The following is a 24702-nucleotide window of genomic DNA, read 5'->3' on the forward strand; positions in this document are numbered from 1 at the left end:
GTCTCGGATCTGTTGGCTTCATCTCTGCTCTTGGCACGCGATCGATTCTCCATCACTCTCGACCGAACAGCTGCTCTTTCTTAATCGTGAGACAGCAGGCTCGGAAAAAAAAAAAAAACTCCCGAAAGGTAGACCTTATAGTGTTTTTAAGCAGACCTAAAATGGCCGATGTGCGAGACGCCATTTTGTGTTTCCTTGTTGTGTTTTGGGGGGCAGAATCCCAGCCTTGTATTCAATCAGAGGCAGCTGGTGGAAGCCATATTTGCAGGCATCTGTGTGTGTACCTCCGTCTGAGAAGCTGCAGCCAGCCTACACAGGGATAGCCCACTGGAATGAGCTCAGTTTTTGGCAAAAACGGAAACGAATTCCTGGCACAGAGTCGTGCAGCTCTTTTTCTCCCCCCCCCTTCTTTCGATCACATGCCAGAGTCTCAGGAAGCCAGTGAGTTGTTTGTTGGGCTTTCACACATAAGTGGTCTGACTTTGCGATGTCTGGTTACCGTTAAATTATTTGTGTTTGATTTATTTTAATGGAACAGATTTCTTGAAGACGTAAAGGAACAAAACAAAAACGCTCGGTCGCTCGGCGAGGATGTGCCAATATGCAAAATCTCACCGGGTCTTCTTTTGTTTAGAAGTGATAAACGTTTCTCCGAATCTTGGCAGATGAAGACTTGCAGTCATGAAGCACCCGCAGCTTTTAGCCCTAAGTCGTGATTTTGAACTGTTTCCAGGAACGAAAACAAAGAATTACACACGGAGATAAACCTGAATTATACGATTACACGTTTTTTGTGCGGGGACCGAATTTGAACACATCGACAATGTAAATGTACACCTCTAAAGTTTTTAACCTTGCATGTATTTTACAGAGAAGAATCGTTTAATAAGATAACCCTCTCTGTCTCTTTTTCTGTGTACCATTGCAGGAGAGTTACCTTTGCGGATCTTTGATGTTGAAGCAACGTGGATGCTGTCCTTGGGGCTGAGGTAGTAGATTGAATAGTTGTGGGGTTGTGCAACCTCTTTTTGAGATAACTATACAATCTACTGTCTTTCCCAAGGAGACAGCTGAGTCAGCCACTCGCAGACTGTCATCTCCAGATGGGCAATCATGCCGTCCAATCAAAACATATGCTTGCAGCAATCAACATAATACACTGTGACAAGCATTGTTTGTTTTTTTTCCTGTGCTAGAGCAGGTGAAAGAGGTTTCATGCTCCCGAACCGGATGTGAACGTGTGGCGTGTTTGATTTGGGCTCTGTCAGGGTGAGGTAGTAGGTTGTATAGTTTGGTGGGTGGGATTGCAGCCTGCTCAGGTGATAACTATACAGTCTATTGCCTTCCCTGAGGAGTTCGCTGAACACTCATCAATCTTCGACACACTCTCACGGCTGAGCACCACATTTATTCTGAGATTTTCAGGGAAAAAAATCGCTGATATGTGCTGCTAAAGGTTAGCGATGCATTGATTGAAGCTGTCAAATTAGTTTCTCAAAAGTATGTAAACATCTCAATAAAGTCATGCCTGCCTCAAATCAGTTGTCCTATAATCCGTGAATCTGATCTTGACTTTGTTTGTCGTCACCTACTGCACTTCTGCTGGTGTCATGGTCAGCAGCAGCTGTTGGGTTTGTCAGTCTAGGGCACCCTCTAGTGGACACTCATGAGATCGCTTGGACTTAAATAAAGTTTGCAAGGGAACCAAACACTACTAGTGTGGATTTCACTCAAACAATTACAGCTGTGTGCAAGTTCTAAGTTGATTATCTGTCAAAAGCCTCAAAGTGATGGTCAAATTTTCTGACAGTCTCATGAATGCAAACCTCCAACATATTACGTAAAATGACCTTTGTTAGCGTGTGGTCTTCCCTCCTGATCCAAATGTCTGTGTGTGAGTGGCTCGGCTGCTTGTTCTTGATCGGGGAACTTGCTCAACCCCTTGGCAACAGTTTGTGTTCACGAGGAAGCGTCTCCATATTTGATTGTAAGCCTGTTGTATCTTTGGGATGCGATAAGCATAGACCACAGGGTTGACTGCTGAGTTGGCATGAGACAGGAGAATACCTGGAAAAATGGATTTGTCACTGTCAGATTTCACTGTTGGTAAGTATCTTGCATATGTGTGACATATAGAAAAGAAAATCCTCTGTCATTTATAAGGACTAGAAAAGCCACCTGCCTGTATAGAGCGTCCACTGCGGGACGGCCTCAGGACCGTGAAACAGCAACAGACAGTTCATCAGGTGCAGAGGAATCCAGCAGATGGCAAACAAAATGAGAACCAGAGCCAAGGAGCAGGCCAGCCTCTTCTCCCTGAGCAGAGAAGCCTGGGCTTGAGGACAGCTCTCCTTCAAACGGCCCTGTAGGCTCCAGAAGATTCGAGCGTAGAGCAGGGTCATGACCAGCAGGGGCACCATGACACATCCCAGGAAGTTGAAGTAGACCATGAACGGGAGGGAGATAACTGAGAGGAAGGTGCAGGGTGGAGAGGTGATGGAAGGGGAGGTTGCGTTGGTAAAGTCGGACGGTAGAGAGGAATCATTGCGCCAGCCAAACAGAGGGGTGAACCCCAGTAGGCAGGAAAGAGTCCAGCACAGAGACACGGCCGTCCATGAACGCTTCTGCGTGGCCAGGGCTTTGTATCTGAGGGTGAGGGTTGTAAGAAAGAGGGAGTGAAAGAGAGGTGATTAGTCAGCCATATTCAGATGGTTTTCCTACCTGCAATCTGGTTTTTCACAGTGGAAACACACGCAGAAATATATCACTACAGACCAAACCATGTAATCTCAATTAATGCCCTCAGCAGTGGCACATGACGCAACTCAGATTTCATCACTGGTAGCTGACCACCAGTAAATGGTTCAAACAAAAGATATGTTAAAGCAACATTATGTTTTATGTTTTATTACTTTTTTTATCTTAAAATAACAGTTTCAGAATAGTGTTGATGGTAAAGTGTCGTGTAATGGGGTGAGTGGTGTCTCTGTCTCAGCCACTCCGCCCCCGTATCACTTGTTTCTGTACGATGTAACCTCAGTTAGAGGGTCGGATCACAGGGTGTTTACTTCAACATAAAAGTTTTCAACACATAACATTTTAATGACATGAATTTTGTTTGTAGTTAGCAACTACATGTCGTGACAGAGTTGGGATTTGTATTTAAAACAGTGGTGGTGCACTCAGAAACTGTGGGGGGCGCCAAATCGCACAAAATGCCAATTTCTACATAATGTTGCTTTAAGTTGTTTAACGCTGCCGGACTGTGGATGTCTTGTGAAGGACTTGAGTCGGGAGTTTCCACCACAGTCCAACTGATGTGACTCACGCGCGTTCTCATGTGCCGACATCTCCCGCTGAACACAATAAAACACATTTATAATTGTCACAAGTCTTCTTTTTCTCTGCTCTGAATCACAGGTCATAAGTTGTCAGCTAGTAAGCAGATATTTGCTAAAAGGCCACAGTAACATGAAAGGAGACATATTATGCTAATTTTCAGGATGATAATTTTATTTTGGGTTACCACTAGAATTGATTTACATGCTTTAATGTTCAAAAACACATCAATTTTCTTATACTGTCCAGTGCTGCAGCACTGTATTCCCCCTAGGTCTGAAATGCTCTGTTTTAACTCCTGTTTCCTTAAGGCCCCTCCAGTTTCCTCTGATTGGTCAGCTCACACATGCTTGACAACAACAAAGCAGCTTTGCAAAATCACGTCCTCTTGCCAAACTAGGCATAAATTATGCACATTTTTGACATAGTGACATAGTGTGATGTCACAGTGTCACAGAATTAAAGGCGGGACTACTGATGAGGCGTTTTATGAGCAGTGTTTCCTGTGGGAGAAAGGAGCTTCAATTGGTGCTTCAACCTTTTTAACTTTCAAGATCTTTTACATGCCAAAGAACATATGTAATACACTGTAGGAAAGGAAATGATGTAAAAGCAAAATAGGTCTCCTTTAAATGGCTAGCGGTAGTAAAATTAGCAATGCTATCAGTGTTTGTTTTTGTGTCCCCATTAAGCATTGCTCTTAAAATATCATGTCATCCCCTTCAAAGTTGCTATTAGAATGGCTCCTACCTGAGCGGTGTGTGTAATCGGAGGTATCGGTCCACGGCGATAGCGAGCAGCGACAGCACAGAGGCCTGAGTCAGCACCAGTACAACGCAGCTGAGGAGCAGACACAGGTCAGAGGTCACACTCACCCAGCCATCTAGTAGCACAGCCAGCGGCACAGCAGCCACGCCCACCAGGAAGTCAGCCACCGCTAGGGAGATGAGGAAGCAGAAGGTCGGCTCCCGCAGGGAATCTCTGATACCAATACACACAGCACACACCACCAACACATTGCCAAGACAACAGGCCACAGCAATCAGCACTTCTAGGGCCGTGTAAGCCACCCAACTCCACTCAGCCATCACTGAAGACGATTGAGACCGTGGAAGATAGATGAGCTATGAAGTTTGATATAGCAGGTCTCCTTGAAGGCTGTGGACAGGTGGGATGAATTCCACAGTGGAGTTGAATCCAACATAATCCTGTGTTTGCTTCTCAGATAGCGTGTTCCTGCTTTCAGGCTTCAAATGACCCAAAAAACATCCGAACAGATGCTTTTTATACGCAAACAGGCGTGCACTCCATGGAGACACCATCTGTATTTCATCAGTTGGTTGAAAATCATTTCTCACACTGATGAATGTGACTCAGTAGCTTTAGAGGAGAGGATTGTCTGAATGAGCCATTTCCTCATAGGTCAGGGTGACACTAAAATAAACATCACAATAAATAGTACATTTATTGTTTTTTAAACTTAAGTTAATAGTTATTTCAGTGTTAACAAACAATAAAATGACAATTTAACAAGCACTTGTAAGGGTTTTATAAACAGATTTATAGATGAACTACTAAGTATAATAGACAGCAGTTATGACATAAAAATTAAAAATTGGTTTATAAAGCATCCTATTGTTTGTTAACAGTGAATTATAAAGTTCGGAGAAAGTACAAATCATTTGCTTGAGCAAAAGCAGTAATACTACCAAGTAGAAATACTTAATAATAAGTAAAGCAAAATTTGCTTAAAATATTTAGCGTGTGTCAATTTGGTGCCATATTTTGGTATGTATTATATTATAGATGAATCCATGTGTAAGCAGCACTTTAATATGATGTTGGTTTAAACTGATTTCAACTACTCTACATGCAGTTGGGGATTTTTTTTCACCAATGCAACAAATCTAATTCTGCAAAGTATCAAGTAACCAGTCATGGAAAGATACAAGACAAGACAGATAACAGTACAGTTACTTTTCTGAAATATAACTAAATTATTAAAACTACTGGTATTAAAATGATACTTGAGGAAAAGCACAAAGTATATATCTTAAATTCTACTCAGAGTATTAATTACTTTGGAACTGTTGTTTGATATGTTGTCAACAGCAGTGTTCGACCAAAGGGTTTTTCTGTTTCTCCAAATCTTCGTCGTGGTCATCTCTCCAAACCTGGACCTGCTGCAGTTTGTGATCAGACAGCCTCATTGTCTTCAAAAATGGCTGATAAAAGGTTTAGATATTAATTCAAATTGTACACAATTATGATTTTAAAAGTAACTACAGTAAGTAGATGATACATGATGCAATGTATACTTACTCACAAGTAAAATTACGGACTTGCAAAAAATCTAATTAAAGTAGAAGAACCCAGTAAACCGACTTAATAACAGTGACCTCGATAGTTGTAATCAGTTGCTTCCACCTAAAGCTGTCACATAAATGAAGAGGAGTATAAGGTACAACATTACCAACCTCAAGTACCTCAAAATCTTACCTCAGTAATACTTGAGTTAATGTATGTATTTATTTTCCACCACTGCTGTAGGTATGTCATACCAGAACAAGTCAGTGAATAGTCAGGAATGTTTATTGATATTATGTAATTTTCTCCTGTGTCATTTGGTTTCCAATGTACGTGTGTGGCCCCATCATTTGACTATGAAAATTAAATTGCTTTACTTTGGCAACTCTGTACTAGAAAGTAATACTCAACATCTGTGTGTGTGTGTGTGTGTGTGTGTGTGTGCGTGTGTGTGTGTGTGTGTATGTGTGTGTCCTGCTGCTGTGTGTGTTGTGTGCTGGGGGACTTTGTAGATGTTACTGATTGATAGGTCTGTTTTCAAGGGTGTTTTTTTAGTGCATGCTAGCTTTGCATACAATTTTGGCAATGTGTGTGTTTGTGCGGGTCTGTATGTGTGTTTATGGCGGTCGGTATTTACTTCTGATACTTACTATACAGTATGTCTTTGTTCACATATATAGATAGATAGATAGACCAAGTACATTAAGTATTCTGAAAGTAACTTCATATTTATTCAGTCATCTTAAGAAAGACATTTAAACAAACAGATCATGTATACGCAAACTAATTTCTTCAAGAAGTCTACACGATGACCTTGTATCTGCTGAATATCTGCAACACAGAATCACAAAAAAAAAAAACAACAGAAAAACAAAAGAGAAAACCACAACTTTTATTTTAAGTTCTACTTATGAAGTAGATATCATGTGATAACCTTTTAGATTTACGTACAGTATGTTTTAATGCCAGTCGACTTTTCACACATTGCCAATCCAGTGATTTTGTTTACGCCATCTCCAATATGGCTCCGTCCAATAGTGTTTCATCTCCTGGCCTTTAAAATACTCAGTATTCATTTGTTTTCTACATATCATAGAATTAGAATCAGCACCAAGGAAGACCACAGTGTTGAATATCCATCGTGCCTATCCCACTTCCATGCTTATATAAATTGGCCTTCATGCTCCCTACACTAAGTCTCCTTGTAGGCCTCTCAGTGTCTTCTCATCGAAGCGGTATGTCAGCTTCCTCTTCACCTTCTGGATCTCCCCTGTGCGGGAGTAGTTCCTCAGCGCCCGCGCCATCTTTTGGTAGGTCATAGTCTTGCGGTTGCCCTTTCGCCGGCCCCACAACTGCGCCAGGCGCTCCTTGTTCTGGGAGGAGAACTGGAACGTGCCGGCGGAGGACTGGACCCACCAGATGCAGCTCCGCATCGATGGCGTCTGCAGCATCTCGAACAGGAACTGGAACAAGCGCTCCTTCCTCTTTCCTGCAAAGAAGGAAGGGGATGTAAACACAAATGTGAGGTGATAGTGAGTCATTCATGTGTGTCTGTGTGAAAAAGCACATGGAAGTTTGGTGAAGATTTGTATTGTTGAGAGTTTTGGTGCACATGTGGAGATGTGTGCGTGGATACCTGAGAGTGGGGCGAGTGGCAGGGAGTCTCTGTCCTTCCTGCCCTCTCTGTCAGATGACGGTGACGGTGAATCTTGGTACTGGGAGCTACTAGACCGGGAGTCTGAGTCAGTGTATGCAGGCGGTTCATATGAATATGCTGAATATGCAACATGGTCCTGGAAACATATGGATTATTCACAAATGTGACTCACAATTCCCAATTAGAGTCAATCACAAAAGTCTAAATTCTGCGTCGAAATCCTGTAAATGTGTCACACAGCGATGTGGTGTTGTATTCAGCTTTGAAGGAGGTAATGAAGCTTTAATTTACAGAGAGATTGAAGTTCTTGAACTCACCCAGTGGTTGTCATGGGGACTAGTCCAGGCTGGAGGCAGGGCTTGATCTTTATATTCATCGTTTGGAGTATGAGAGCCACAGTACCATTTATACGGGTGCTGACCTAAGTAGCTATTCACTGTGGACAAACAGGCATAGGATGATAAATGATAACAAAAAAATCATCCTATTATCATGTTTTTTTTTTTTTTTATCAGCATCACACTAACCTGTGATCCTGGTGGCCTGGTGCGAGTGTGTATGTGTCTGTTGCCCCACGGCGTTTGGAGGTGACGCCGGCGTGCGTGCGGGCTGGACTTCTAGCGAGTGCTCCTGCAGGTACTCCTCGATGACCTCCAGATCCACCTCGGGACAGGAGGAGGGGGCCACTCCGCTCCAGGCCCCCCGCTCTCCGCTCAGCCCGATCTCGGTCACGTAAGCCATCTGACGGTGACAGAGCAGGGTGTTGAGACATCGCACACACTCTGGTTTGTGTGTTTGTGCAATGCGGACGAGGGAGAAAAGCACTTTGCATGACGGGTGACATTTATCAGGTGTAGCCTGAGGTGTAGTTATTATCAGACTGCACACCTGCTGTTATTTTTCATGAGAAGCACTGTTGTTCTGCTGTGCACCATTGTTCTGTGGCACATCATGCAGGGAAAATGTTGCTTTTGAGATGCACTCAATCATCAATTTTAAATGAGCTGTGCATTGTCTATGAATCAGAAATACTTTAATTATTTATTTACTTTCAACAGAATCATCCGTGTTCTGCATCATATTAAACATCAGCGATCATTGTAACATGATTCATTTTTTCCATCCGGATTTCCACACAGGCATGACGTTCAAGTGATATTTAAGCTGATCCGAGCTGTGTGTCGTGTTTGTGTCTTGAAAACAAGCCAGGCCATTACCATGTGTGTTTTAGTTTGACTGGCAAATTTATGCAAGTGCATGTGCCCTCAGCAGCAATAGGCAACATTCATGTAACAGTGATGTGTGGCTTAGCTGCTATTCCTACAAATAAGCTTTCACCCTCAGCCAGCACACATCAGTTACAGTTCAATGTACAGAAGGCGATACTGGAGAAAAGATAATTGATTGTTGTCATTCCCAGGTCGTCAAATATTGGCGCTTTGGGTCAGTGTTCGGCCTGAAAAGCGCCTGTACATGTATTTGATGTCCTGGGAATAAGACTCAGTACATTTACTCAAGTACTGTACTTAAGCACAATTCTGAGTTACTTTTACTAAAATTGTTTCCATTTTCTGACACTAAATACTTGATAAAACTTAATACCACTCCACTACACCTCGAAGGCAAATATTTTGTACTCTAACTCCACTACATTTACTTGATAACTTTACTTTCCAGTCTTTTTGCAAATTGCCAGCCGAATCCGAGCCAAATTAGCGCATGTGGAATTAATTTATTTGATCAGCAATCAGATTAAGATAAGGTAATTATAATTAAGATAGTTAAAGAAATTCTGAATATTCGATCCAACAGTCAGCCAGGTCAATAAATAAACTGACATCCTGTGTAAACATACATATGTAGCCTATAATTTACTTTTACTTTTAGTTTGTTTTTTACTCACGTACATTAATGGCCAGAATTGGGTACATTTAATATCAGTTACTTGAAAGTGACTTTCACTTTTACCAAAGTAATATTTTAACACGATATTGTTTCTTTTGACTTTTGGGTAAATTTTTCCAATTCTGAACTCAACAATCAACCATGTTTCTCCAGAATCCCCATCTCTACACATTTACCATGATAGTCTCTCCTGCTTTTGTAGGATTATAAACAGTCTTTGCCATTTGTGAGCTGACTTTCAAAAACAAAACGAACAACAAATATGAAAAATAATCCACTCACCGTCTCCATTTCTTCCAACACACGTGAAGGAATATCTGGAAAATAGAGAAAACATGCTTTAGACACCAGAATGCAACATGAACAGAGAAGTGAAAGAAGCTGTCACACAATCTTGACAGAGAATGACGCGTGAGACATGACAGCAAACTGACAAAGTCAGAACCTGAATGAGTGATCACAACAAACAGAAAATCTGTACCTTGTTAATTCAGAGGTGTACTCCTGTTTTCTGGTTCAGTGCAGTAGTATCCTCGGGCACTAGAGGGTGGAGACATGTGAATATACTCACCTGAATGATGCTCCACCTGGACGTCACCACACTTATAAGTCTTTGCAGACTTTTGGCCAAGCCCCTTTACAGTGGGAGTGGTTTCCAAAATGAAGGTTGTCTTTCTTGTCAGGTTTCTTTTTTTGTGTGTGTCTATTTGGTATAACAGCTTCTTCAGTGAGAGTTTTCAGCTTGACAGGTTGTTATTCCATGGAATCAAAACATGTGGTGTGATCTGTGGTTTCTTATCGTTATATATCCCAAAGCAGAGATGCCATGGAGGAAAATTATGTGGCTTTATATTTTAGACTTTGCATCATGGTTGGCTCAAACACACTTATGCAGAGGCAATGCGGCAATGTTTTGAGTTGAGGTAGGAGGGGGAAGATAGAAGAATGTGTGTGTTTTTTTTTTTTTTAAAGTTAAACTCTTAAACACATTTGCTAATATACAGTATATGCATGCAGCTCAGTCCCACTGGTATGTTCAAATTATTAACCCTTACCTACTTTTTGTTCTGACCTCTGAGCTCTTCACACGTGGTGCTGATCACAAACCGTTCTCCACATGTTTATGAGAGTAACCAGCTGACAAAGCTTCAGAGTTTGTGTTTTGTTTTGTTCAGTTCTATGGTTAATTATTAATGAGAAACATCTGACAAAATATGACTGAGTGACAAAAGTTTGTATGCGTATGTTGGCTGAACACTTCTCAATGAGAAAATGTTTCACAAAACAGAATAAAAAAATAGAGGATGAGGCGAGGTGAAATTTTAGGAAATATAATGAAAATGAGAGAATACACAGACAAAATAATAATAAATAGTACAAAATAATAAACAGACCGAAAGAGTGGTTATAGTCTGTTGTTATCTATTGTTGTCGCATCAAGTTAGATTAGCACTCGTATCCAATGACACACATCTGTACATTTGTACGTATGTTTCCATACCTACACAAATGAGTATATACAATGAGAACAATGCTTGTGAAACTGACCTTTTAGCTTAAGGGGTAAGAGTTTACTTTTATATTTATAATGTCTTTAATCAATACATTATACATAATTAAAACTCTAGTACAGTATATGAACTATGAAAGCTTCACGGGAGTGGATAAAGATGTTTCGACATGTTGAAATTCTAATCCACACACGAGAATGCAATGCTTCCATGGACCTTCTTTAGGTTATTTTTAAAATATCATTTTTAAATTAACCCCACTTTGAATTAAATAGATTTATGTGATTGATGTTCTTCAAGTGTTGATTAAAAGTTTGCGTTATTCCTGATTGTAAGTGAAGAGGATAGTCTGTGCGAGTTTGTGTGTTTGTGGCATGTTTTGTTTCCACATGTGGAAATTATGATCCACACGTGAACAAAAAAAATGAAATGAAAATGTCCACATGTGAACTACAGAACTTTCAGTGTCATTTATCATTGAAAGTTATGTACTTCACATGTGGACATTTTCATTCATATGTGAAGAAAGACAATCACTTGGGAAAATGTCCAGTTCACACTCAACATCATTGTCTTTTCACACCACTACTACCGCTACTAAATTGTTGACAAAAAGTGATAACAGTTATAAACCATTCATGAAACATTTACATAGAGCTCATGATTGCAAAATAAGATGGATTAAATTATCTTTAAATCTCCTACTTCGGCTAATGACAAAACATTTTTTTTTTGGCTATGAGAATCATTCTAGCGGGCTTATTCATCATGAACTCTGCTTGGCACGCCATGGCCATATACCCATCTAACTCATAGATAATCCACAATATTACTCTGAAATACTGCTTTGGGCAATGGTTAAGCTAACTGAGTAGTTAGTGACTTAAAGTCATTTACAGTAAGTCTCCCTCCAGGCTGTGAACACAACACAGACTGTAACGGTGCCTCTGAAAGTCAGTGCACTAAGTCTGCTATAGCATTGTTCTTCATAAACCATTGCGGGGGAAGTAAACAGCCACAGCTATTGCATCACACCCCACATTACGAACGCATGATGTCATTGTGTGCGAGTGAGCTTCTTCTTCTTTTGTTGTCGTTACATGTGTCATTAATTCAGACGGATATTCCGGTACACAGCCAGCACTGCAACAGCCATCTTTTTCGCACGGTGCGTGTTGCTGATGGGATTTCCCCGCTCCTGTCTAGGTCTGCGACGCACAGACTCTGATAGTGAAGCAGAAGAAGAAGTTTTTTCAAATATTTCCGACAGATCAGAATGAACTGTGTTAACCCTGCGATTCACTTGTGACCTCTTTAAGCTGTTCCTCTGCAATGCATCCTCGGATGGTATTGACTGGGATGACATGACGGGTAACCTTCAGATATAAACAAATGAGCAGTGACTGATGTTTAAAAATGCATTTGACACAGGTATTTATGGCCGGATAAGCAGTGTCACAATAAATCCAAATGCGGTGGCAGTAGTCGTCGACCTCCTTCAACTGATGATATATGATATGTATGTATTGGAAGGCAGGTATTTACACTACAAGTTTTATTCCTCGGCTATAATTTCAACAGTATCAGTAACTTTACAGCTTGTCAAGGTTTCATGTAGAAATTTATCACACTGAAATATGACAACAGGTCCCGACATTGTAAATTAATCAGAGTACACAAGGAAACAATTCAGGACAATGGGTCAAACAGCAAATAGCATTAAGAAATTAGGAAAACATGCTTTATATGTTTTTTTGTACCACTTAAAGAAGTACTTCATGGCTTTTGCATAAAACTGGGTTGGAGAAATACATGGATACTTTTGAATTTGGTGCTACATGACTGAAGCGACCGGGGGAAAAGGGGGCTTCTCATAAGGTGGAGAACCTACAACAACCAGAATGCATTGCGCTGCACTGGATCATAAACACCCCTGGGAGTTGAGCTCGTGGAAATGTTTAACTCGAATTACTGCTAAACAGTACACTGAAATATGTTTTTGTAAGCATATTAAAGTGAAAAATAGAGATGGAACGCGATCGTGGTTCATATTTTCAGCCTCTGTTTTCACAGTACAGAAACAAAATGGCGGCCACTTCCGCTTCACCATCTTTGTCTATTGCAGCTAAACGAAATGCTAAAAGGAGACCTATTATGCGTTCTCTTTTTATTCCTGACTAAGTTAAAAAGGCCAAAGTCCGCACCAACAGAAGCTTCTTTCTCCCACAGAAAACACTGCTCCTGAAACGCCTCGTCAGTAGCCCCAACTTTAATTCCGTGACTTTGTGACATCACACTACATCACCATGTCACACATTTGCATATCTATGCCTAGCGGCTAGTTTGGCTGGTAAGAACTGATTTAGTACAGCTGCTCTGTCACTGTTGGTAGTGCTGGTTCAGACATGTGTGAGCTGACCAATCAGAGGATACCTGGGGGTGGCCTTAAAGAGACAGTAGCGAAAACGCGAGCGTTTCAGACAGATTAGGAATACAGTGCTGAGAAAAATGATGTTTTTTCTCTTAACAATTAAAGCATTTAAACTTATTCTAATTTAGTAGTTACCCCCCAAAAAATCAGTGACAGAAAGGAAAATGTTTCTGAGACCATTTTAGGCAAGAAATAGACTGTAGTAACAGAATCCTGGTTTGAGTTAGTCGCAACTTCCATCACTTGATCCACTTTGATAAAAAGCTGGTTAAATATTGTGTATTTCTTTCTTTCTGGTGCTGGAGTGTAAAGATGTGTACAGGTACTTGAGCCTGTGCTCAGTCGTAGATTATTAAGGGTAAAAACTCTCAGAAAATGGATTGAAACAGTGCAGCAGCTGAGCAAATAGTGCCAGTGATTTCCCCCAGTGAGACAGGCTGACCACCTGGAGTATTGCCCTCTTTATCAACCTCTCGCTCCGTCTCTCACAGACACACACATGGACACAAGAACAGACACACACCCAGACAGCTACACACACATTCAAAAACGGAAGTGTTGCTGCTCTTCTCGTATGCACATATCACAGTTTTGAATTATTTCACACAAGTGGTTTGTTTTTGTTTTATAGTGCGCTGTGGTTTTTAAATTGAAGTCAGATAAGGTTGGGGAAACCTGTTAAGCAGGGTGGAGAAGCAGCTTCCTTGAAACATCAGGAGAGTTTCCCGTACTTGATGCGCATGATGTCACGCAGCCTTTTTCATTAACTCTTGAAATGCTAACTTTATATGGAAAAAGGGTGTAGGCACATCCAGACTGTAAGCAACGAATCCTACCGCGGAGTTGGCTTTAATCTTTATGATGTGGTTAAAACAAAGGTTCTGAATATAATTCCCATCAAGGTTAATATAATCGTCCTCCACCGCCCCCAAGATACGCATCATAATTCTCTTTTATGAGCCAGCTGTCATAACTGAGTGACGCAAACAACACAGGCACTACGGATTTGTTTTGTATGCAACTAATAATTACCTATTATAAACTGTGCTAATCTTTAATGTTATTTTTGCAAAGACGCACACTCAGGCATTTAATTGGGTCAGTACTGATTGCAGACTGCTTTAAAGTCTCAAGCTAACAGTTAGGAAGCCACATACCGGAGTCTGTTTTACTATTTACACTACTTTATACTTTTACTTAAGTCTCTCTTTCAAACTAAACAGTGATTGAATGATCTTCAAGTGCTGATTGAACGGAGATGGATAGAAAACCATTTTGTGTACCAATGTGCTTAATGTCAATGAGCATCACAGCAACTCGCCGGAAAATGGGAGAAAACTATTGTGTCCATTCGGATGTGATGTTTCAATTACTGCCAATCAGAGCCAGTGCCGATAAATACCCATGACAACTACAGATTCATTGGAGCTGGTAATGAATGCCAATTGTACAAAACAAAGGCCAGACAAATGCCAGTTGATAGGGGGTTTTAGTGGGGTTTTTTGTCCAGTGTGAAACAGGATATAGGTCAAGTCTCACAGCAGTTATGTTCAAATCAAGTCTTAAAAAGTCCAAATTGGAGCAACTGACTGCTGCATATCTGTCAGGGGGGACACTGAGATGAGTGGGCTGATAGCGACTGCACAAATCTTCACCTGTATAGTCTATTTTTTTCCCAAATAAAAAATAAAAAAATAACAAAGCGCCCACTTCCGGCAGAGAGAGTCACTACACAAATACTGTCGATATGCTTATGACGCCCTGTTTTCTTTGACCTACTCCCTACAGTTTCTCCCCCCCTCAGCTCTGCCAAACCAATCACTGCTGGCTGATGTGAAACGCGTCACTACCAATGCGACAGTGCGAGAAAATCGCCACAGACTCTCATCAAACTTTTTAGCAAGTAAGCAAATAAGTGCACTTCCCAAAGTGTCACACGATTTGGTCCTGGTTTGGGCAAAAATCTGTAAAGGAAATCCCATCTTGATCCAAAACAATGCATAGAGGGAATAAAAAAATGGATGCAGGTGTGACTGTAATGGAGGTCAGAGGCAGACTTTACCATTAAGCAGCTGCATGCACACCCAAAACTCCATCTCCAGTAGTCACAGTAGCAGTAGCAGTAGTAGCATTTGTTGAGAGCAGTGGAGGTAGATTTTGAAGGAGTGGCAGTGGAAGATATTGGGTGTCAAAAACTTTACAAGCTCAACAAAAAGACTTGATAAACGTGTTCGGAAAAACCCTCTGCTTTCAGTGAAATGGGTGACGGTTAGGATTCCTCTAGCGCAGCTTGCACCTGGAGGACTCAGACGACATGATAAGACCAGAGAGACATTGGACCCTCGCAGTCAGAAAGCGCAGAAGGCAGGTGGAACCTGAGAACTGACGCTCCATGGGGGCACGGAGGTTCTCTGATTTCTGTTTTCGGAATTGCCTTAAAAATGTTGTCATTCCGCTTCATGAAGAACAAGCGGGGGCGTTGGGCGCTAAAAATAAGAGTTTGCAGCCAAAAATAAACTCAGCTTGATGGAAGGGAGGTTTTGAATCCAAGGCAGATTTCAAGGAATGTGCAGCCATGTGGGCCCAAGAGATGTCAAAGATCACTCACTTTCTTACATGCACGAAGCACTTCTATTACTTCTATACGTATTATGTGGAGTGACATAACAGCTGCGGTACATCACACATCAAATTACACCTGTTTATTAATCTTTTGGAGGGCATCCTTTACAGTATTTTACTGCCTACAGGCCAAGCAGATGTGATCACAGTCATTCTGGAGCACCTTTTGTCAAATCTTAATCTCATGTCTCATTTCTGTTCTTGTTGAGCATGTGTGTGTAATGTTGTGTGTGTAGGTGTGTGTGTGTGTGTGTGTGTGTGAGAGAGAGAGTGAGAATTATTTGATCATCTCTCTGTATTACACCTGAGTCACTTGTGTTGTTTAACGGTCACAGAATGGCAGGTGAATAACACACACACACACACACACACACACACACACACACACAAACAATGGTGACCATCAGTGTGTCAAGTTGTGAAGCACTTGAGAGGGTTTTTTTTTCCACCGTTATCAACATGGTCATCAGTGACTGATGAGTGAGGGGCCAAGTGTGTATGTGTGTGTCTGTGTGTGTGTCCAGGTGTAGTGGGTTTACAGTTATAGCCAAACCCCTTAGATTAGTGAACGTACGCAAATCACCTGTACACATGAAGGTTACTGGGAAATCCCCTAACGCCTCGACAAAAAGGTGTGTGTGTGTGTTTGGGTGTGTGCGTGCATGTTTGTGTGTCAAGTGATAAAGCCATAATCCTATAATGAACCATCGCTGAGAAATATGTTAAACACACAGCAGCTAACATTGCACACGTTTGATTTAATAACATGTAAATGGGGGGCACAAGTTCACATTCCGTAATACATGTGAGTGTGTTACTCCAGTTAATGTATATTGGAGTGGTGGGTCGACCCGCCGATGATTTAATGATTTAATGAGCAACAGTTTTTCTTTTAAATTCTGTTTGATGTTCACACCCATGGGCAGGGTCCAAGTGGCAGAGGCCAGGTGAGTCAGGTTAACAACCTGGCAGGTGAGGAGGCAGTTGGACATGCCGTGGTGAGCTGTACACGCTGTCAGAGACGCTGGCAAGTATGCAAAACCTGAGGTTGACCCCCCAACATCACCAACCTCTAACACTCTCACACACTCCTGTCTGTATTTACCTTTGTCTCTGTCTACTGTTGACTCACTGCAAAAAAATGCAACCTTTTTGTTTATTTATTTATTTATGTTTTGGAAGTTTTTTCACACCATTACTTTGTATCTATTATGGTTTTGCAAGCTGCACTTTCTTAGCTAGTAAATGCTAATGTTGTTAACGCTGGTTAACGTTAACATTAGAGCAATACAATGAGGCAAACAATTAGAATCTGGGTACAGTATGGGAGATGGTGCACTGTTCACTCCTAAGAAAGCTGCTCAGTGGCACATGAAGCCAAAGAAGCTCAGCTTCCTGGATAAAAAAAACACCCAGACGTTCGGCTCTGTGGGGCCCAGAGAGCGTGCTAACTTCTGTTTCAGTGCCCTGCTAACCTGAATAGAGATTAAATGATTTAATTTTGCAGCTTTTCTAGACTTTCCCTATTTTATTGGACCTAAAGGCTCAAATCATGATGGTTGAAGCAAGTTTTTTAGGGCCCAAGTGCATCACTCAATGTCGTATTACATGTTTTGGCCACAACGAAAGTTTGCTTCATAACCTGGCCATCATCATTAGGGCTTGAGCAGTGCAGCAGTAAAAGCTGGAACCAACCATCATAATTCTAACCCAGAGATAAAAAAAAAACTATCATTTTGAACCTGACAACTTTAAAAAAATGTTTTAATTCACAATCATAATAGTGTTTTTAAGGAAAACAGATGCTTTTATTCTCCTCCTTTCTTAAAAGCTCTGTTACTCAAGTGATGTAGAAGCTTAGAAGCACTTTATTTATTCTGCTACTATACTTCCACTCTGCTACTGCTACATGTAACTAAATGCATAATTTACTTTGACTTGTACTTCGGATACTTAAGGACATTTAATATCAGACTTTTACTCAAGTACTATTTGTATGGATGACTGTCACTTTTACCAAAGTAACTTTTATACACAGTGTATTTACTTTTACTCAAGTATGACTTTTGGGTACTTTTTACAGTACTGCGTGCAAAATGCATATCATTTGTCATTTGAATATGGTTGCTATGCTACCAGCAGTGCAGAAGTCAAGAGGTCCCACTTCAGGAGGATCATATACATAACTCATATGGGAATGCTGGAGATAAGGAGTGGGATTGGGAACTGGTGGGACTTTGCATTCCCACGGAATATTGTTTGTGTCCTCCTGTGGGCAGTCCTACAATCTGTGGCCTCAATAAACACTCATAAAGCACACAGACACAGACACAGACACACAAACCCAGCAACCTTATCGGAACTACACATAAACTCGAGTGCGAAGACTGTACATAAATCATCTGTTTTCACAGCGAGATAAGAGACAGACAAAGAGAGCCAGAGCGAGAGAGTGAAATCTTTTCTGAGCTCGGAGCATAAAATAAAACATCTCCATGAGATTTTCCATCTTGCTTCCAAAGAATACAATAAAGGGCCTGAGGGTCTTTGATGAGCTATTTTGAAACCAGTCCCTGCTGCACAGAGGAAAGCCCACACACGCCACACTCAGAGAAGCCTCGAATATTTGTCCGTAAGCACAGCTTGACCAGATCGTTCTGTATTCTCCTGCTGGAGGCCCACACCCTCCACTCCACAGCTGTTGTCATGAAGGGAGGGCAGATGAAAACAATAGCTGTCTTTTTAATCAACCTCCCACATCTGAACTCGTCGCCTCATTAGCAACAAACCCTGCACATAACATCTGTCTGTTGTCCTGCTTTACATGGTATATGAACCTTTCAGAGGGTGATGGGGCTTGGTCATTTTCATGATGTTAACATTACAGAACAAAATGTTTTGCTGTCCTCTGCGGCGGTAAATGATACTGATACTGAAACAGGCAAACAATAACAGCACAATCTCCAACTGGGACCAAGACACACTTTGACCCGTAGAGGTCTAAGTCCCAGAGAAATGCTGTTGTTAGTAATGTGTTTGTAGCTGTATGCACAGGCAGCTTTGACACTTGGACTGCCATTGTTTTTTTTTTCCAGACTAACCAATTAATTGTTTGATCAATGGATGCCAAACAAAAAAAACTTTAAAGACTGACTTTCACAGTTTACAGTTTACCATCATCCAACTGATATCTATCTTCAAATTGCAAAGATTCTTCATTTTCTCTCTCAAATGCCAAAGAAAAGCAGCATATCCTCACATTTTAGACGCTGGAACCAGAAAAAAGTTTGACATTTTTGCTAGAAAAATGACACAGGATTATCAAAACAGTCGGCAGTAACTTTTCTTTCCATCAACTAATCAATTAAGTGAATAATCCTTGCAGCTCTACCTGGTGACAAACTAGTATGGAACAAAAGACAAGAACTGCACAGTTATACATGAATTTAAGACTCTACAGCTTGGTCTCGTCTCACCGCCAACTGCATTTTTACTTGGTCCTGTCTTGGCTCTCAGAATTTATTTCGAGACCAGTCAAGGCCACAACTGCAGGGACATCATTGTTGTTTGTCACATACTGTACTTAAAGATGGTTTCTAATGGAAGACAAGTCACCCAAAAAACCTGGTGCTTAAAACAAAAAATAGTAATGTGTGTGGGTATAATAAAGATGTTAAAGCTGACTTCAGCTCCTTGGTGTTTGTATTTGTCTGCCCATAGAAAACAATGTGAAATTCCTACACATAAAATTCACCTTTGCAATTCTTGTAGATTATTATATCTCATGGTAAACTTATATATACACAAGTAAAGAACATGTGGTGACTGTAAAGGACATTTCATTGGTGTTTTGTGGATGTTTTCACATGAAAATGAATCTTGAAGATCAATTTTAGGAGTTTTTCGCACTGGTCTACACCTTGACTCGGTCTCAACCCTTCATTGCCTTGGTCTCAGTACTATCTTATGATATCTCAGTTTAGGTGGTCTAGACGGCAACACTGACCAAAATACTGGCCAAAGAAATATTTCACTTGATGTGTCAGAGATTTACCAACGTTTTAGCAACTCACCCTGAATAGGACATACATGTTTCATTCACAACCCATCCAAGAGTTGTCCAGCTACCTCACAAAAAACACAAACCAGATCAGGGGATCACCAGCATCAAATTCATCTTCTTGGAACCATGAATATGTATAGATATAGTTTTATGGCAATCCATCAAATAGTTGAGATATTTCAGTCTGGATGAAAGTGCTGGACCAGCTGATCGACAATGTCATTGCTTTATGCAAAGGCATCAATCCAAACTCTCATCCCAGAATCATTAACAATCGAAGAACATTACGGCATCACAACCATTAGGCCTACATTTTGAAATACAATGTGCTAATACTGAGGATATCAGTTCACACAATCCAAGTGTTTGCAATCAATGTCAAGTTTAGTTGCATTTATTTGTCTTCAGTCTGAAAGTCACATCTTTAAATCTGACACTGAATCCACATATGTGGTGTATGATGTAATGGTCTCAGGAGAAAAAACACAAATTAAATATTGGTAAACATTCATTAGAAGTAGAAGGAGAAGTTCCAAACAGGATGTAGTGGGAAAATACTGCATATGTGACGTTCTCTGAGTAACTGACATTCTTCACAGCTCCTGTCAGGCCTCCATTGCTATTTGGGACACAACCCACACAACCTCGGTTCGATGCACTTCACAACTGTATTCGATAAATGTTAAATCTATGGAAACTACATGCAGTTGGGTTTTTTTTTTTTTTCCCCTGCTGTGATTTCTGCACCTCTAGGGGTGTCCAGTGGAGCCGGCATGCATGTGTTGCACTTTATGGTTAGCTCTGACTGCTCTAGAAAAGAGCTTGCGATATTATGGCAGGGGAAAGGCTTCCTCTTTCTACAGAAGGGCACGTCATTGTCTGAGCGACGGTCAGATATTTACCACTTCTACTTTGCTGAAATCGTTGTGTTGTGGAGGGCTGTGAGTTCCTGCGGTTTGGGTTTTTGTCCCTAAAAGTGCGAACTAAGCACTAGAAGAGTAGTGCTTATAAAGCAATGTCAAACACTCTTTGACATCATCACGTTTGAATCTTTTAAAGCACTGAAGTGCAGTATTGGCATTTAGAATTTGTGTCAGCATTACTCATTGGGATGAAATAATCCTTATCGTCAGAGAGACTACTTTCATCAGCCAAAAACAAAAGTATTTCACTTCACATATATCAGTTGCAAAGTATGTCTGAAGTTGATCAAAACAACAACACGTGCTGCAACTATAAAGGGGCTCTCCGGCTTTACACGAGGCCGTATCAACTTCTGTCTGAGATGCTTCCTAAGGAAAGACCCTGGTCACAGTGCACATTAAAATGCCTCCTCTGCAGAAAGAGACTCAAGCCCAAGAGCAGGGGGAAACCACCGATGCAATAACCACAGACTACAGAAAAAAAACAGAGAGAAAGCACATTCTCTGTGAGGATGGTATGGACTCAGAAGTGTTGCAACAGACATTATTTGTTAATTTAGTTGCTTTATCTTTTTAAAAATATATGTTTTTTTCTACTTTCTGTGTTGATTGTCAAGCAGCAACACATCAAGGCAATATACAGTATGAAGGCGTGTAAAAAACTGACTGGCAGGAGATCTGATTCTGATTGTGATTCTGGGAAATAACACAACACATCCTGCTAATCAAAGAGGTGAATGCAAATGCATCATTCCCCCTTGTTGTCTTACCCTTCACGGCTATAAACATCAGTTGGTTTTGTTTTGTCTACAGCTGTGTTTTTCAATCCTGTTTTTGGGAGGAAAGGTGTCCCAGCGCCAAAAAAAAAAATAAAATCAAAAAATCAAAAGATAAGCTCGTCATCGAGCTCTGCTGAAGCCTGATAATGACCCATTCGTTTGAATCAGGTGTGTCGTAGCGGGGAAAAATATAAAAGATGCAGGGCAGAAACCTAAAATAGAAGAAAGGGTCACTGAACCGTGCTTTGGTGCCAGACTGTGATGTCAGTTGTATTGAAGTCACTGGGAGATGCATGGAGAGACACGCTAAGACCAAACATATCTACATATGATGGAAAAACACACTTTACTGTACTGTACAAAGCTAAATATGAGATTGCAGAAAACTTAGTGGGTTTATCTCATGTGGATTGAAGAAGCTGCTGCATCTGTCAGTGCCAAGCTTGACTGTTATGAATTCAGCAGTAAATAAATTTACTGCTGAATTCATGACAGTCAAGCTAATTCAGCTTAAGACTTTTGGTTTGCTATTGAATTCCCTGATTTTATTGCATTTTCAAAATTGTAGATTTGCGAGCTTCGCACCTATAATGTATGGTATTGTGTTTTCTAAAGCACCCGAAATGTTTTTGTCTGGAAAGCTACCATGGAAATAAAGTTAAGCATTATTATGTTTGTTATTTATTTGCAAACACTCATAAAGAGTGTATTCACCATTGAATCCGGCTGAGACACTAGAAGGTTGTCTCCCTCAGCTGGTTGTTCAGCTCCCGGCCCGCTGTAGGGATGCTGTTCCGTCTTTACCTGAAGATGGCGCCATTTCATCAGTTTATTCATAAGTCAACTCCGGGGCCCACAAAGAGCACATACAGACAACACGGTACGATTTAAATGGATTATTGTAATCATGCTCTCAGTGATGATAAGCTTCATACTTCCCAGGTGCCTAATTCCTGTTTTTATAGCTGTAATCTTTCAACTGCTGCTGTGTACTTTTCAGACGGCTGGAATTCTCGGAGGCTCGTGTGAAACCTGCAATAATAAGTCTCCTCTCTTCATCTCCCACTGTATTGTGTTGAGTCTCCTGCGAGTCCTATCTAGGTTCTGCATGGATGGGACTCTATGGAGACAATCCAATACTTTCAGTCACTGTTAACATTCCACATCAGTCTCCCTCCACGCTGACACGGCTGATACGATCATACAGAACTGGGCACGATGGCACAAACATTCATCACGCACACACACGCACGCACACACTGCTGCAGAGGAGAACTTGCACACACACACATACGAAGGCATGATTAGACAGCCTTTCCCACAGTGAACACCACTTTATTTCTAGGTCAATCAACTTTTTATAGATCGTATTTACAGGTGAACCAGTCACATAGACAAACACCCATAAACTCACCCAGAAATACACACCCACTGATTGCAGCACCACTGGCGTCGCTCAGAATAGCATCAAACAGACTGGAGTGTCTCTCTGTTTGGCTGCGTGCAGGTGCAGACCTGTCCGCTTGAATCGGCCTATTTCACCATATTAACTCTCGTATATCACACTGGCACTGCAGAGACAAGAAGCAGAGCGCAGATCAAAACACAAGAACACTTTGTCTGGGTATGACAGAGGGAAAGTGTTTGGGTATTGTGCTTGTAAAGGGATCCGTACTCACCAAAGAGAATTATTCCGCTTCGTAAACAGATGTATTGTTGATGTGCGTCAATGAAAGTGACACAACAATACTTTCTGAAAGGGGCACTACGTAGTTGTGGAAATATTCTACCTCAGAATGTTGATATTTACATTATTAATGAGGTAATAATACAAACTTAGACATATTTATCTTTTCCATGATTAAATAAACAAGCTGCCCTCAGAGGAAAATCAGGTCCACAGAACACTGTTTGAAGCTAGAAAGGTGGCAGGGTCCGCCAAATATAAAGAAAGTATGAAACAGCGTGGAATTGTGTTGTCCTTTATCAGATCACTGATCACTGAAGATCTTTCTCTTTTGATTAAAATGTATTCCCCAAAACTACATAGTGCACCTTTAATAATTAATTATATACGATGATACTTCAACAATAACAAAACACACTGACACAGATATCTTCACACAGATTAACCCCTTGCTGGTGGAAAAAATAAGTTGTCTTGTTTTCTGTTGATGACGATAAGACTTTATTTGAATTGATCTGCTCCTGATCACTCCACAGTGCTCAGAGTGGGACAGGCTCCCTCTTATGTTTATTGTTAGTTACTGCACCAATTCTACCACTTTGGCCGTCAGTTGGCTCAGACCGAAATATCTCTAGATTTAATGGTCCACAATCAGGTAAGCATTTCTATATTATCGAACACTTTAGTCTATAGCCAAATAGCTACAAAACAAAACAAACATTCCAATACAAACCAGCTGTACTAGCACCACCTAGCAAATGCTGGCAACAGCATGTATGTGATATAATATGTATGATTTGTATTATGTGTGTCTAGCTGACAGCAGATGGAAATTAGCTTCAAGATTACTCTGTTGAAATACACCTCACGGTAACATTTAGAGCACAACCCCTATATTGGTTGGCTCATATTGGCCCGTCACAGATATATCGGTTTCATTGTTAAATGTTGTCTAATATGCGGCAATATTAATGTATTATCTTTTTTTTTTTAAGGGATTATAATGCAGATTAAGATTATAAGTAAGCAAGTCATAAAATATACATAATTATTTAATTTGTCATCTTAAACAATACTATTTACCTCAAGTCATGTTTATGTAACACATAATTTAAAATAATACAGTGTACACTGAGCATATATCAATATTCAAATCTATTTCTCACTAATACTGTATTGGCATCAGCCTGGGTAAAAAATAAAGGCCAAGACAGAGTGAGAAATGATGGGTAATTTGATGTAACATATTTGATATTATTTGATATTCCATAGCTCCAAATGTATTTGTGGCATTAAAACTCGTAAAATGTTTCGCCTTCTTAACAGAATGAAATTATATCTGATAACGTATCGTACGTTGTGCATCTCTAAAGTTAAAACATATCATTCCCACTGCTGGAAAGTAAGGGAACATGTTGACTGTTGTTATTTCAAAGGTCATACAAAGACTTTAAACTGATAATAATTGTGAGTTTATC

General features: G+C 40.6%; 3 protein-coding genes across 3 annotated transcripts in view; 1 reads left to right on the forward strand and 2 right to left on the reverse strand.

The window, feature by feature from the left end:
• lgr6 (leucine-rich repeat containing G protein-coupled receptor 6) overlaps positions 1-24702 on the forward strand; it is a 78959-nt gene that overhangs the window by 6481 nt on the left and 47776 nt on the right. The window lies entirely within an intron of this gene.
• Positions 1262-4450, reverse strand: LOC115584821 (adenosine receptor A3). Its single transcript, XM_030422612.1, has 3 exons — positions 4090-4450; positions 2183-2646; positions 1262-2067 (listed from the first exon to the last, which is right to left on the reverse strand). The coding sequence occupies exons 1-3, from the start codon at positions 4425-4427 to the stop codon at positions 1856-1858; spliced, it is 1014 nt and encodes a 337-aa protein (XP_030278472.1). The 5' UTR covers positions 4428-4450; the 3' UTR covers positions 1262-1855.
• Positions 6354-10319, reverse strand: LOC115584818 (transcription factor Spi-B). The gene is made up of 6 exons (XM_030422607.1): positions 9690-10319; positions 9491-9525; positions 7831-8044; positions 7621-7739; positions 7283-7439; positions 6354-7135 (listed from the first exon to the last, which is right to left on the reverse strand). The coding sequence occupies exons 2-6, from the start codon at positions 9497-9499 to the stop codon at positions 6834-6836; spliced, it is 801 nt and encodes a 266-aa protein (XP_030278467.1). The 5' UTR covers positions 9500-9525; positions 9690-10319; the 3' UTR covers positions 6354-6833.

The sequence above is a fragment of the Sparus aurata genome, chromosome 7, assembly GCF_900880675.1.
Source record: "Sparus aurata chromosome 7, fSpaAur1.1, whole genome shotgun sequence".
Classification (NCBI taxonomy): Eukaryota; Metazoa; Chordata; class Actinopteri; order Spariformes; family Sparidae; genus Sparus; species Sparus aurata.